The sequence below is a fragment of the Oratosquilla oratoria genome, chromosome 5 (assembly GCF_046742065.1).
Source record: "Oratosquilla oratoria isolate Oo_2021 chromosome 5, ASM4674206v1, whole genome shotgun sequence".
Lineage (NCBI taxonomy): Eukaryota > Metazoa > Arthropoda > Malacostraca > Stomatopoda > Squillidae > Oratosquilla > Oratosquilla oratoria.
In genome coordinates this window covers 9,257,579-9,272,835 of record NC_134781.1, presented here as the reverse complement: position 1 = coordinate 9,272,835, position 15,257 = coordinate 9,257,579, and the positions used below count along the sequence as shown (strand labels likewise).

General features: G+C 40.3%; 1 protein-coding gene across 1 annotated transcript in view; it reads left to right on the top strand.

Moving 5' to 3' along the window:
* The window catches only part of LOC143025362 (FAST kinase domain-containing protein 1, mitochondrial-like), a 41,477-nt gene that overhangs the window by 14,625 nt on the left and 11,595 nt on the right, over positions 1-15,257 (top strand). The window contains exons 5-7 of the mRNA XM_076184904.1: positions 8,595-8,745; positions 9,100-9,223; positions 14,373-14,486. Coding sequence (XP_076041019.1) covers positions 8,595-8,745; positions 9,100-9,223; positions 14,373-14,486 — 389 coding nt within the window. The remainder of the gene's footprint in view (positions 1-8,594; positions 8,746-9,099; positions 9,224-14,372; positions 14,487-15,257) is intronic.

Genomic DNA, 15,257 nt, shown 5'->3' with positions numbered 1-15,257 from the left:
CGGTACCGTGACTCTGGGGAGGCCTGTGTTCCTGCCCCTTTGCCGAAGCCTGGTAGACCTCGCAAGACTACATTTAGGACCAGAAAACTCATTGATAGGCAAGTAAGGAAGGATCCTCGCTTAACTGCAAGACTTCTAAAAAAGATGAACCCGAATCTCCTTGGTGATGTTTCTATCAGGTCGATCCAGCAGCTACTACACGATGACCTGAATTATAAAAGTTACCGTGCCCGCACTACTCCTTGGGTTACTCGTCGGCAAGTTGTTAAACGTCTAAAATTTGCCAAGAAATATTCAACATGGACAGATGAACAGTGGAAAACAGTCTTCTGGAGTGACGAATCGACTTTCACAGTGACTGGCACCCCAGCAGCCAAGGTCTACCGCAAGCCTGGTGATGACCCCTTGAAACCTCGCTTCACGAACAAGGTCGTCAAGCACCCTGCCTCGCTTATGGTTTGGGCAGGATTTACGTATTATGGTGTTGGCAAGCTGGTTGTACTCCCTGCTAATGAAAAAGTAAATCAGTATAACTATCTGGAGTTATTGGCTGACTATCTTCCTGACTGTTTTGAGGAGACCAAGGCTGTGGTTTTTATGCACCTGCTCACACGGCCAAACTTGTGACAGACTGGCTAAGAGACTGTGAAGTGAGTTATATTAACCTCTTCACTCCGGGGCACATCGCACGTCTGGCAGCATTAGCTGCCCGATGTGGGATGTTGCATCATAATAATCGCATTATAAAAAATAAAGTCAGTGCTCAATCGTTCGTTCTCTTTCACCCGTGTATTTTGATAACCATAGAAAATTGATGAAGCCAGTTTAGAGAGAATGGAAATTACATAGGTACAACTACATACATACATATACCAAGGCTTTTTCCCCCTTCCAAGGGAGGTAGCCAAAAAGGGAAAGGCATAAAAACACTCCCACCCATTTCATCCCTAAATACACTCCACACCCCTCCCACCCTTCCTCTCATCTGAGCATATAATCAAGATGGCGACGTTGGCATCATCGAGTACCCACTTGCTCCTCATGCCGCCTACGTAGACGTCACCGTATGGAAGTGGTTAAAGACTGGCCAGGTAACAGTCCCGATATTAACCCAATGGAAAACCTTTGGGGTTTAATGAAAGGAAAATTACGTGACATGGACACCTCATCAGTGCCACGGTTGGAATCTGCTATTCACCAGCTCTGGGCCTCCATTCCTGAAACAACCCCCCAGAACCTTGTATTATCAGTTCCAGGACGTCTCCAGAAGGTGATACAGAGGAAGGGATATTCATTTTAACCAATTTCTATATGTAAGTACCATAATTTGCATTATTTCATATATTTTCACATGCAAACTAACCTTCACCTTCAGTTTACAGGTTTCATTAAGGGCGGCGTCATTACTTTCCGCGCATACTGTATATATGTGTGTATATATATATATATATATATATATATATATATATATATATATATATATATATATATATATATATATATATATATATATATATATATATATATATACATACATACATATACCAAGGCTTTTTCCCCCTTCCAAGGGAGGTAGCCAAAAAGGGAAAGGCATAAAAACACTCCCACCCATTTCATCCCTAAATACACTCCACACCCCTCCCACCCTTCCTCTCATCTGAGCACCTCCTGGATGACGGGTCATCCCTGCACCCTGCCCACCGCCCTGGGTCAGAAGCAGTGTCGCAAGACACAGTACATCCACAGCAAGGCCGCTTCATTTAATCGGCGACCCCCCCTCTCCGTCCCCCTTTGCATATAAGGAGAGGACGGGGAGAAATCCCTTCGGGCTGCGTCAAAAATTACTCACACATACTACCCCACCCCCCACCCCCCCGCCCATTCCTCCTCATGCAGTCACAACATCATCCATATACAACCATTCTCCACTCACCTCTGTCTTCCGTCCTCTCCCTTCCTTCCTCAACAGACATTCCCCTCTTCCCCAAAGCCCCCTTCACCCCATCCATCCACCTCATCCTAGGACGTCCCCTCATGTTCACTCCCTCCACATCTGCCTTCCATACCTCTTTTACTAGTCTTTCTTCACTCATTCTTTCCATGTGTCCAAACCATCCTAATATTCTTTCATCAACCCTATCTCCCAAATCCTTTTTCACCCCTGTTCTCCTCCTCACTTCCTCATTTCTCACTCTATCTAGCCTAGTAACCCCCACCATACTTCTCAGACATGTGTGTGTGTGTGTGTGTGTGTGCGTGTGTGTGTGTGTGTGTGTGTGTGCATTCTCTGTGTGATTGACAAAACAATAAAATTAACATCCTCATCTCTCTGATTTTGCTGAAATTTGGTTCATAGGTAGTTTTAGGGTCCTAAACACATTTCTGAAATTTAAAGGCCAATCTGAACAACCATTCAGGAGATATAACTTTAGATATATTGAGGTCATATGAGAGGTCACTAACATTTGGTGACCAATAACCAGGGCCCTTGAGAGGGAAAAAATGTGCTGGTGTGAGACCTTTTCTGGGTCCCCTCTTTCATAAAGGGGGTGTGGTCAGAAAAGGTCTAGATTGCAATGATTAATTTGTTAAACAAATATTTATCCAGAAAATTCATAATATTTACTTAGAAATTGTATGTATTTGAATGTGAAATCGCAGTTTGAACAGTGTTTCGTACATTGATAGATATGTCACTAAGGATGTGTGTGTATGAATTCCCCTCACGAAGACCATTGTCTCAAGGTGATGGGACCTAATAAAAGCAAGTGCACCATCCCTTGTGAGCCAGTTTGTACTTTGGTTGCAAACTCACTGCAGCAGCGGCAGCTTTAGCTCTTAATTGATCCCTGACTTGGTTCTGATCTAGAGTGGAGAGCAGAAATTTTCTCTTACCTAGCAGCAGTGTTAAGGGTGCACTGAGTGATATTTGGGAGCATCCCTAGGTTGTGGTTATGGACAGCCACCAGTGACATATTATTTACTTTGCAAAATCCTGAATCTAGTGATACAAACCTGAGGTTGTCACAAATTAGGAAACATTACAGTTTAAGAGAAGTACTAACCACAGCCATTATTTATATTTTTATTGGAGATAAATTTATATTGGAGAAGTGCTACCACAGACTTATTTTAGAGGCTGATATATCAAACATAATTGCCCATTTCAGCTTTGAACTTTGATATTCATGGGGCCCCTAGACTATTATGGGCCATGGTGTGGTGCATCAGCTGCATCCCCCTCTTGTGGGACCTGCCAATAAAACTAGGGTAATAAAAGTCATAAATGGATGAAAGAGTATTGGGATGGTTTGGACACATGGAAAGAATGAGTGAAGAAAGACTAGTAAAAGAGGTGTGGAAGGCAGATGCGGAAGGAGTGAAAATGAGGGGGCAACCTAGGATGAGATGGATGGATGGGGTAAAAGGGGCTTTGGGGAAGAGGGGAATGTCTGTTGACGAAGGACGGGAGAGGACAGAAGACGGGTGAATGGATAATGAATGGTTGTATATGGATGATGCTGTGATCCATGAGGTGGAATGGGTGGGGGATGGGGGGTGAGGTAGTATGTATGAGAAAAATTTCATGCAGCCCAAAGGGATTTCTCCCTGTCTTCTCCTTTTCTGTATTAGGGGACAGAGAGGGGGGTTGCCTATTTAATTAAGTGGCCTTGCTGTGGATGTGCTGTGTCATGCGACACTGCTTCTGACCCAGGGTAGTGAACAAGATGCAGGGATGACCCATCATCCAGGAGGTGCCAAGATAAGAGGGTGAAGGGGAATAGAGTATGATAGGGATAGAATGTGTGGGAATGGTTTTTATGCCTTTGTTTTTTGGCTACCTCCCTTATAAAGGGGAAAAAAGCCTTGGTATATATATATGTATTTATGGGGTCTGCCTAAAATGCGTCCAAAGGCGTCCGATGGCGACCTATGGCGTCCAATCCCTTTAAATGTTTATAAATTTGGCTGGAAACAATTCAGAAATAAATATATATTGCAAGTGAGTCGTCTTTGTCAGTTTCATGCACTTTGTGCCATTAACAGGGAAGTTATCTACATTGAAATTTGCCCGATCGAGATAGCGGCCAGACCTCCTGGCCGCCATCTTTGTTTTCACGGTTCCCGATCGGGTCGGTGGAAAACATGGAACCAGCACTTTCAATTTCCACATTTCTTTCAAGAGTCAATCATTTGGTTCATCACAAGACTAAACATAGTACCAGAAAGGCAATTTATTTTATCATGTTTGCAGAACTTGGTTAGTTGGGGCTTGGAGGAATTATACAGGCAGTATAATTGCTAATACAGATCAAACATTTTCAAATTCTATATTACATCGTTTCTGTTATTTCTTTTGTAAGCGGCTAAACTGGAATCTTATGCTTACCTGAGTTAGTTTTGATTAAAGGGTGTTACCGAATCATTTGTGCAGTTAATATCCTTTCACCATTTTAATCATTATTATCAATCCTGTGGTATTTTATAGTGAAATTTATTTCAACAATTAACACCTTCACGAATACAGTACACCAAAACCCCCTAGTTATTTTTCTCATCTTCTGATTTATCAAATAAGGTTTACCCATCATATGCAAAGTTGTGATGAAAAATGATCTATGGAGAGTTGACCAATCCGAATATATGCAATGCCTTGCAGAACTGAAATAGCTGTCAGTGACTAGAGTAATACAGACACCTGATAAACCATCATAACAACAACTGATATACTCCCAAATGTCGATATGTTGACATGAAATATTAATTTAACATTATATTTATAGTTCTTTTATGTGTGGATAAGTAGATTCGGGTGTGACTTTTTATTATGCGGGATTTGGGTTGAGGGATTGCATCCGTACACCATTTACTGTACCCATTAATTGATCAGAATTAAACATTTAATTACTAACCATATAATCCCAAGAAGCATATTTGAATATTTTATTGCTAAGCTTCTTCACCAAATATATGGTTATCTGTACTAATGATAAATTTCATGTGGAGACCAAATGTCCAGTTTTTGTTAACGAAGGAGACCAAATGTCAGGAGACCAAATCTCCAGGGATCAAATGTCTGGAGACCATGTCCAGTTTTTGTTAACGAAGGAGACCACATGTCCAGAAATCAAATGTCTGGAGAACAAATGTCCAGTGTTAACGAAGGAGACCAAATGTCCAGAGATCAAATGTCTGGAGACCAAATGCCTGGATCCCACATAACCCCATACAATGAAACAACGCGGCTTAATGCGTCAGAACAAAGCGAGAGGACTTTTTATCCCTGGGGGACTTTGATCGCTTTTACACGGGCGGACAATAACTTTTCGCATGAGTCCCTTTAATTCCTGTCGACAAACAGACGGAACGGAAGGATTGAGTGTGGCGACCTCTATTTTCAATATGTAATGATAGAGTTATTTACGATGATGTGGATGTTGAGACTATTATTCCCAGACGCACAATGTACCCCGTGCGCCAGCTGTGTCAGGGAAGTAAGTTTTGTGAATTTTCCTGAGCAAAGATCCCCTAGGATTATGACGCCTGAGCGATGATGATGATGATTGTTGGGCCATGCCATTTTAAGATGGATGTTTCATACTCACTGTTTTTTTCGTTTAATAAATTAATTCAAAGGCCCAACTAACCAAGTTCTGCAAACATGATAAAATAAATTGTCTTTCTGGTACTATGTTTAGTCTTGAGATGAACCAAATGATTGACTCTTGAAAGAAATGTGGAAATTGAAAGTGCTGGTTCCATGTTTTCCACCGACCCGATCGGGAACCGTGAAAACAAAGATGGCGGCCAGGAGGTCTGGCCGCTATCTCGATCGGGCAAATTCCAATGTAGATAACTTCACTGTTAATGGCACAAAGTACATGAAACTTACAAAGACAACTCACTTGCAATATATATTTATTTCTGAATTGTTTCCAGCCAAATTGATAAACATTTAAAGGGATTGGACGCCATCGGACGCCTTTGGACGCATTTTAGGATGTCCGGTATTTATGTGTTACATACATGCATATACCAAAGGCTTTTTCCCCCATACTAGGGAGGTAGCCAAAAAAACAAAGGCATAAAATCCACTCCCACCCATTCCATCCCCACATACTCCACTCCCATTGACCCCCCTCCCTCCCTCTTATCTTGGCTCCTCCTGGATGATGGGTCATCCCTGCATCTTGTCCACTGCTCTGGGTCAGAAGCAGTGTAGCAAGACACAGTACATCCACAGCAAGGCCACCTCATTTAATTGGCAACTCCTGCCTCTCTGTCCCCACATGTATAGAAAAAAAAGAAGACGGAGTGTGTGTGTGTGTGTTAATCCCTTTGGGCTATGTCAAATTATTTTTCACACATACTCCCTCATCTGTGTTAATTATGTAAAAAAATACTAGCATAAACATTTGTTTTTTATTTTTATTTATTTATTTGTATTTATTTATTTATTTATTTATTTATTTTTTCATTTATTCATCTTTTTTTACTAATGCTTATAGTCAAAGCATGCCTTCATTTTTCTCATTGATAAAAAAAATTCAATTTTGATACTCCAGTGGGATTTTTTGTTTTTCAACCTAGAGTTGAAATGACTTTTATTACCCTAGTTATTGATTGCCAAATGTGACCTCATATGACCTCAAAATATCTGAAATCATATCTCCTGAATGGTTGTTCAGATTGACCTTAAATTTTTAGAAATGTGTTTAGGGCCCTAAATCTACCTATAAACCAAATTTCAGCAAAATCGAAGATATGAGGGTATTAGGCACTTGTTGATCTAACAGAGAATGCCCCTATATATTTGTATATGATTTTCTTCTTTCTCCTTTTTTTTGGGGGGGGGGGCAAGAGGGAGGGGGACTTGTATAAGTTATGGTAATAATAAATGTTGTCTTGAGTTTCACCACAGCAGTTGGCAACAGGCCTCATGCTCTTCCATAGATCTCTTGGAAGAAACATTGGGCCACTGTCCTTGTTGTAATGTGGGACTTTCTGTGTCACCAGCTTATCATATTAGGAGGAGGGGGAGTAGTTGTCATTTGTCAACTTTTGTTATATGAAAAGGTGGAGGAAATACAAAGTTGTTTGGAGAGAGATCCAGATCCTATTCTGTATCAAACCATCAGAGCTGCACCTCCAGATGGAGATAAGGGTGTTGACAAGTTATGAAGGTGGACAGCAGGGAAGTGATTCTGATGCTTGTCTCACCTGGACCACCATTTGCAGATTCCTGTTGGTGGTCCCTTGTAGATTGTTGCTGCAAGGTATTGACATGTGAAGCCTATCAAAGGCAGTTCTGTTATACTGAAAGAGGAAAGATTGAGAGGCATTATTACATTGAGAACAGCAAAATCAAACTTCAACCTACTGCACTCGAGATTCTACACGAAGGTATGGATAAGAAGACCAGAAAATCTATAGAAGCTGCGTACATCACCACTCGTCCGAATATCAACAATAAGGCTGGGAGCTTCACCTGGGCCAAATCTTCAGCGAATATAGCGCTTCGTGATTGGCTGTCTCAGCGGGCCAATCAGAACACAGCGCTATACGCTCGCACACCCCCTTGAGCCATAAGGCGGGTTTATAAACTCTGTATGTTTCTAGTATGCTCATTCCTTTGAGAAAGTCATTAGACGAAACGTCAGGAATAAAAGCTTCACCTCCAGTCCATGTTTCCTTTACCGTGTCTATACAACTTGTTCACATGGATTTTCAACCTTCTCCCCCTCCACCCAGAGGTGCAACCCCTAGGGACTGGTACCTGGTTTCCAGAATAGGCCCAGGAACTTGCTTTCTGTCATTCTTCCACTTTTCAATACATGGATGAAGCGATGATGAAAAAGCTCATAGAAAACCTAATTAGGCCTGGGCTTAATATGCAGTAGTGGTGTGATCTCCACACATGAAAAAGGATATAATCAGACTAGAAAATATTATCATCTGTACCACAACTATGCTAATTTTATGACCCAGATTTTTGGGTTCTGCTTGGAGTTCTCCAAGACGCTCTTATGTCTTGACTTCTCGTAGGATAAATATACAAAGAGCAGGATCCCTAGTCCCATCACTGTCCCACTTTGTCACCCTTTACAACTTACATGATAATCATGGTGGCAGAATTCTTTTTTCCCCTACCACAGTGGATACAAAGATGTGTAGTCACAGAAATGGCAAAGGACAGTTTAATGGGAGCAGCATAAAGGAGGGACAGTTATAGTACAAAAGTAACATCATTCCTCTATTAGTAGAGATTTTACTCCAACATAGACAAATGATGTGTGCCTCAAAACATTCCCTTGAGCATTGGTTACATGCTGCCATGCAGTCAGTATCCCAGTACAGGGATTCAGTACTCCAGTAAGGAGTATTGATGATATCTTGATGCAGCTAGAAGGGATTTCTCCCTGTCTTCTCTATTTTTCACAAAATGGGATGAGGATGATCACCATGTAAATGAAATGGCCCTTTTTGTATATAGGTCATTGTTTATATTTGTATAGATATGCAAGTAATTCATAAGTGTAAAACTGAAAGCTATGGATAAGATATCTTTAAGTAATTGTTTGAAAATTTTACAGATCACATGGTCAACTACAAGGACTGAATATGCTACAAGCTTGCCTGTCTCTCTGTTTATATGATGCTTTATCCCCTGAGCTTATCCACAAGATCTTCAATCTCTCCTTCCTAGATCAGTTGGATGAAGAAATCTCTAATTGTTATTCAAAAGTATGTATTTTATATATTTTTAAGTGTTTTAAGTGAAAATGTCATAATTCTAAGGTCATTAAATTGAAAAATATATTAAATTAGTGGGTTTGATTTCCTCTCTGTTTATTAACCTTTAGAAAATTAACTAAATTTATTGATATAGTAATGCATTGGCAAACCACATTCACTGGCAGGTGATACGAGTGCACACTACCCAGCATGGGCATACTTAAACAGCAGATCAAAGAGGGAACAAAATACTAGAATACCTTCCTTGTGGATTGAAACAGTGACTATGGCCAGATTCCTGGGGAGCAAGAAAGAACCAGCACTGGATTGGGTGATTGATTATTCTGGTTATATTTCTTGCAGGCCTCTTATCCAGCCAAAGTCCGCCACATGTTGATGGAGCTGAATAGAGCTGTTTGCATTGACCACCCCCAAGAGAAGATCCCATGGTTTCATGAGAAATACTGTCAGGACTTACTTGAAACAGGTATAACTTTGTATGGTATCATCTTCTTGTTTAATGCCCAGTAGGATTAAGTTGTCATTTTCATGTGTTTCATTAACAAATCTTCCTCTCACTTCTGTTCAGGAATACCTAATGTTGCATGATTTCTTCCAAGGTTCTTTTTCTGTGGAATGTTTCATCCACCCCCTTGATCCACTGTTTCCTTGAATATCCAACAGATCTCCTTCCCTTTGGTCTGTATGTTAGAAATTGCTTGAGATTTTTCTTTTCATTCATATACCAAACGTGACCATACCATTTTATCTTGTTTCTTTCTACAGCCTCCAAGACAGATGTTATGCCATGTTCCCTACATTCCTCATTGTGTCTCTACCAGTAACTTCCATGATTGTTCTTAAAAGTCAGAATGCGGTAGACAAAATAATTTCTAAACCACCCACTCCCTTTTAGAAATGGTTTTGTAAACCATCCCAGTTGATTCCATCTTTATAGTCATATTTTGATTAAACTGTGTTTATAAGAGCAGATTTCTGAAGATTTCTTAAGATCCCTGAGATGTGCAGCCATTCATCATGCATTGGCTGAATTTCATGGTAGTTAAACATCATATCTAGATAGCAGTGCCTTAGAATTGATTATTGCATAAACACTCACAGTTTCTACTGAAAATATTGCAGAATTTAATTGAATCTGAAGGAGAGGAGTTAGACAGTGGAGTTCATTCATTATCTATCCAGCTATGTATGTTTGAGCCCATAATACAATGCCAAACATCAAAAGATGATAAAGAAAAGACTGAACATACTGAAGTTGACCTTCTTGACAATGATGAAAATGGGAAGTCCGATCATAGATGTGAAGAAAATGGTGAGGAATAGGATCAGTAAGAGGAAAACCAGGGATACAGGGCAGAAAGAATAAGAAATACTGAATGGTATGTCTAGGGATAGGCTAGGCCTAAGGCAAAACTAGATCATGATCTTATTCTTAGTGTTAACCTAATCAATGAATTGGTGTTCTGGTCATAAGCCTAACCATGACTTTACTCACCCACCCCCCTGGCCCAGCCAGGGGGTGGAGGTCTGAGGAATAGCCATAGGCCTAGGCCTAGTGCTATTCATGATAAACTCAGTCTCATGTCACATAGGCATAGCCCAACAACACAGGCTGCTTCATTTAATCAGCGACCCCCCTCTCTGTCCCCTCATGAAGAAAAATAGAAGACGGGGAGAAATTCCTTTGGACTGTGTCAAAATATGACTCGCACATACTCTCTCACCCCCACTCCCATCTCCCACCCACTCCCTTCCATGCATCACAGTATCATCCATACACAAACAATCTCCACTCACACCATCTTCTGTCTTCTCCCTTCTTTCCTCAACAGACATCCCCTCATTCCCAATGCCCCTTTTACACCATCCATCCATCCATCTCATCCTTGATTGCCCCCTCATGTTCACTCCTTCCACCTCTGCCTTCCACACCTCTTTTACTAATCTTTCTTCACTCCTTCCTTCCATGTGTTCAAGCCAACCCAATACTCTTTCATCAACCTATCTCCCAACTCCCTTTTCACTCCCTCTCCTCCCACCTCTTCATTTCTCACTCTATCCAGCCGAGTTACTCCTACCATACTTCTCAGGCATTTCATCTCAAACATATTTAAACTCTTCCTCTCTTATGTTCCCTGTTTCTGCCTCATATAGTGCTGTTGACACAATCACCCCTTCATACCCAGAGATGAAAAGAGAATCTACGAGAAAAAAAATGATAGAAAAATGCAAGGAAGAAACCAAACTATTTTATAGGTATGTGAATGGCAAACTGAAGAATAAACAAGAAATAGAAAAGCTGCGCCAATGTAAATACAAATATACAGAAGAACTGGAAATGGTTGAAATTATGAACAACCACTTCAAATCAGTACTCCCAATAGAAATTCACCTAACTGTGAGGAAATAGAGAGATATCCCCCCTCAGTTAAAGAAATAGTTGTAACACAGAAGGAAATCAGCAACCAAATCAAAACCCTTGACGTCAGAAAATCACATGGTCCAGACGGAATTGCAAATTGGATACTGAAAGAATGCATGGAGGAATTAGCAGATAAAATATACAATATAATTAAATTCTCACTTCAAGAAGGAAAGGAGTGGAAGAGTGCAAACATTGTATCAATTCATAAGGGAGGAAACAAGAAAAATCCATCAAATTACAGACCGGTCTCCCTGACAAGCACAGTAGCAAAAATTTGTGAAAAGGTAATCAAAAATAGATTGGTTAAACATTTGGAAGAAAAAACTATACTGAATCCAAATCAATTTGGATTCAGACAAGGAAGATCATGTACAACAAATTTGATCTGCTTCTACTCAAGATTAATAGATATGATATAAGAGAGAGATGGTTGGGCAGACTGTGCCTTTCTGGACCTACAAAAGCCATTTGATAAGGTACCACACAAGAAACTAATAAGGAAAATAGAGTCGTGCCATCAGAGGAAAACTATTGGAATGGATGAAAGACTTCCTGACTGGGAGGAAAATGAGAGTAGTAATAAGAGATAAATTCTCAAATTGGGAAGAAATGATAAGTGGTGTCCCGCAGGGATCAGTACTGGCCCTGATCATGTTTGCCATATACATAAATGACTTGGATGAAGGAGTAGAGTGTTATATGAATTACTTTGCAGACGACACAAAAATACTATAGAAAGTAAGAATGGAGGAGGATTGCAACTCATTACAACAAGACTTGGACAAGATCTGGAAATGGACTCAAAAGTGGGAAGTGAAATTCAATATCAAGAAATGTAGTATAATGAATTTGGAAAAAGTAAAAACAGAATATCGAGAGATTATAAAATTGGTCAAGAAGAGGTAAAAAAAGTAAACTTGGAAAAAGACCTTGGATGAGGAAATGATAAAAAAATAATTTAATTATGCTAATAATCTTAGAAAAGAATGATTTGTTGAAATGGGACAATGGAAAAACAAGAAGGCACAAAAAGAAACTCAAAAAAGATAAATATAGAAGAGATCTGAAAAAAATAGCTTCCTGCACAGTGATAGATATCTGGAACAAATTAGACAAAGAAACAGTGTGTGCAAACACTTCAAGATTTTAAGAAAAAACTTGATGCTGAAAGATACAAAGACGGGTCACCATGAGCATAGCTCCCTTCCCATATAATACAACTAGGTAAATACAATCTCCTCTTAGCATCCATTCCCAAATGTCTATTTTTCAATACATTTATTAATTCCCCTAGGCATTTACTTGCTTTTTTCAATCTACATTCTACTTCCACCTCCAATCCTCCCTTTCCCACCACATTCATCCCCAAGCATTTAAAGCTATCCACTTCCTCCAGTCTTTCTCCCTAAAACTCACTTCCAATTTGCTGCCATCCTCTCCCCTTGTACATCTCATCACCTTATTTTTACCTACATTTATCTTCCCAAACTCTGTCACTAACTTCCTTAATCCCTCCCATGATCCTCTTACAAGTGCAGTGTCATCAGCAAAGAACTGGCTTATCTCCCATTTTTCTCCATTTTCTTTAACCATCTCCAATCCCCAGCCCATTATCCTTGCATTTACCTCCTGCACCACCCTATCCATAAGTAAATTGAACAGCCATGGCAACATGACACGTCCCTGGCGAAGTCCCACCTTTACCTCAAATCACTCACTCTCGTGATTTCTATTTGAAACACAGGCTCTAAATACTTTCATAGAAACTCTTGACTGCTCTTAACAGCTTTCCTCTAATCCCATATATCTGCAATACCACCCACAGTGCCCTCCTGTCTACCCTGTCATAAGCCTTTTCCAAATCTATAAAGGCCCAAAAAAACATCCTTACCTTTCCCTAAAGCTCTCTCACATATCTGCCTTATCACAAAAACTGTGAGGTACTAAGTCAAATGCCTTCTCTAGGTAGAGGTACACACTGCTCACCCACCCCTCTCTCTCCTGCATCTCATCAGTCACTCTCAAATAAAAACTGAAAAGATTCAACACCCATGGCCTTCCAGATCTGAAGCCAGTCTGACTGTCTGTCAGAATCTTCATCTTTTCAAGATATTTGGTCCATCGATCTTTCACTTAATTTTACTCTTGTGCTAGTCATTGATACCAGCTATAATTCAGTGGTGTTTCCTTATTTCCACCTTTGTGAATTGGTACCACATTTGCCCTTTTCCACTCAGGCAGCATAGTGCCTTCTTTCAATGAACATGTAATAAGACTGAATCTTATCCGCTAGATGTTCCCAGTATCTTTTAAGTATCCAGTTTGAGATCCCAGTAGGTCCTGAAGCTTTTGTCACATACAGTGATTCCAAGAAATTGACCACTTCCCTCACTTCCACATTTATGTCTTCTAGACCTGGCTTTTTGCTCTCTTCACTTTCCTCCAAAAAAGTGCTCTCTTTTGTGAAGAATGTTTGGAAACTCCTTATTTCTGTCTGAGCTGAGGCTCCTTCAAAAGTCTCACTACCCACTATTTACTTGGTGACTACTTCCATGTATCTTTATTTGCCATTTATAAACCTGTAAAACCATTTTGGTTCATCTTTGCAATAACCCACTACACCTCTTTCAAAATTGCATTCTTCCTCCTTGCAGAAAGGGTGGGTGGAAAGAGAATCATTCAGTAGAATAGATAAAAAAAGTTTAATTGCTTTGGGCATATTGAAAGAATGAATGAGGGAAGACTAACAAACAAAAGTGGAAAACAAAAATGGATGAAGTGAACTTGAGAAAGAAACCAAGAAGGAAGTTGATGGACAGGGTAAAGGAGGTATTGTATGCAAGAGGGATGCCTGCAGATTAAGGAAGAAAGTGCAAAAGATAGGAGTGGAGAATGATTGCATGCCCTATAATTTTTTGAGTGAATGAGGTTGGGAGTGTTCTGCTGTGGAGGTACTGTGCATTGCTGTATTGCTTTTGACCTTAGTAGTATGGTGGAGGACAGGGATGACTCTTTATTCATGAGTTGTTTAGATGAGAGGGGCAGTGAATGGGTTTTAGATGGATGTGGGGTGAGTGTATACCATTTGTATGGGGAAACAGGCTGTTTGGTATGTATGTTGAAGTTGTAAGTCAGGATTCCTGTGTTATTATTTCCATGTAACCATAATCTTGTCATTCTTGTGTTTCAGTGCGAGTTCCTACCAATGCCTTCCAGATGGAAGTAGGACAGGTTTTAATCAATTTGACTGGAGGACCTGAATTTATGAACAGTAACATCACAACACCATATTATTATCTTATAGGTATGGCCAAAAAATTTGCATATGGTTTGTGATATATAGATGAAACTTGTGCTATTTCATTGTGTGATTTGAAATAAGAATTGTTTGAGCCATGACTGATTATGCATGAATTTATTTTATTTTTTTGAGATGTCAAAGTGTGAAACTTCAGCTGGTCAAGAAAACTTACAAATAGCATAAGACATTTACCCTTTTAGGTAATAGCTGAGCCACAGCACACACACACCCTACACCTATCCCAAATATTTTTTGTCCCTCCCATCTTAGTGTCTCTGTGGCTCCATCACCAGATACCTATTTTTCATGACACTTTTCATTCCCTCAAGACATTTACCATCTTCTCTCACTCTACAGTTTACCTTAACCCCCCAGTCTACTCTCTGCTACATACATACATACTTACATATACCAAAGGTTTTTTCCCCCTTACATGGGAGGTAGCTAAAAAACAAAGGCATAGAAACCACTCCCACCTATTCCATCCCCTACATACTGCACTCCCCTCTACCCTCTTCCCTCCCTCTTATCTTGGCACCTCCTGGATGATGGGTCATCCCTGCATCTTGTCCAGTGCCCTGGGCCAGAAGTGGTGTCACAAGACACAGCACATCCACAGCAAGACCACTTCATTAAATTGGCGACCCCCCCTCTCTGTCCCCTCCTGCAGAAAAGGAGAAGACAAGGAGAAATCTCTTCAGGCTGTGTCAGTTTATTTCTTATACACACTCCCTCACCCCCCATCCCCCACCCCACTCCCCCTCATGCATCACA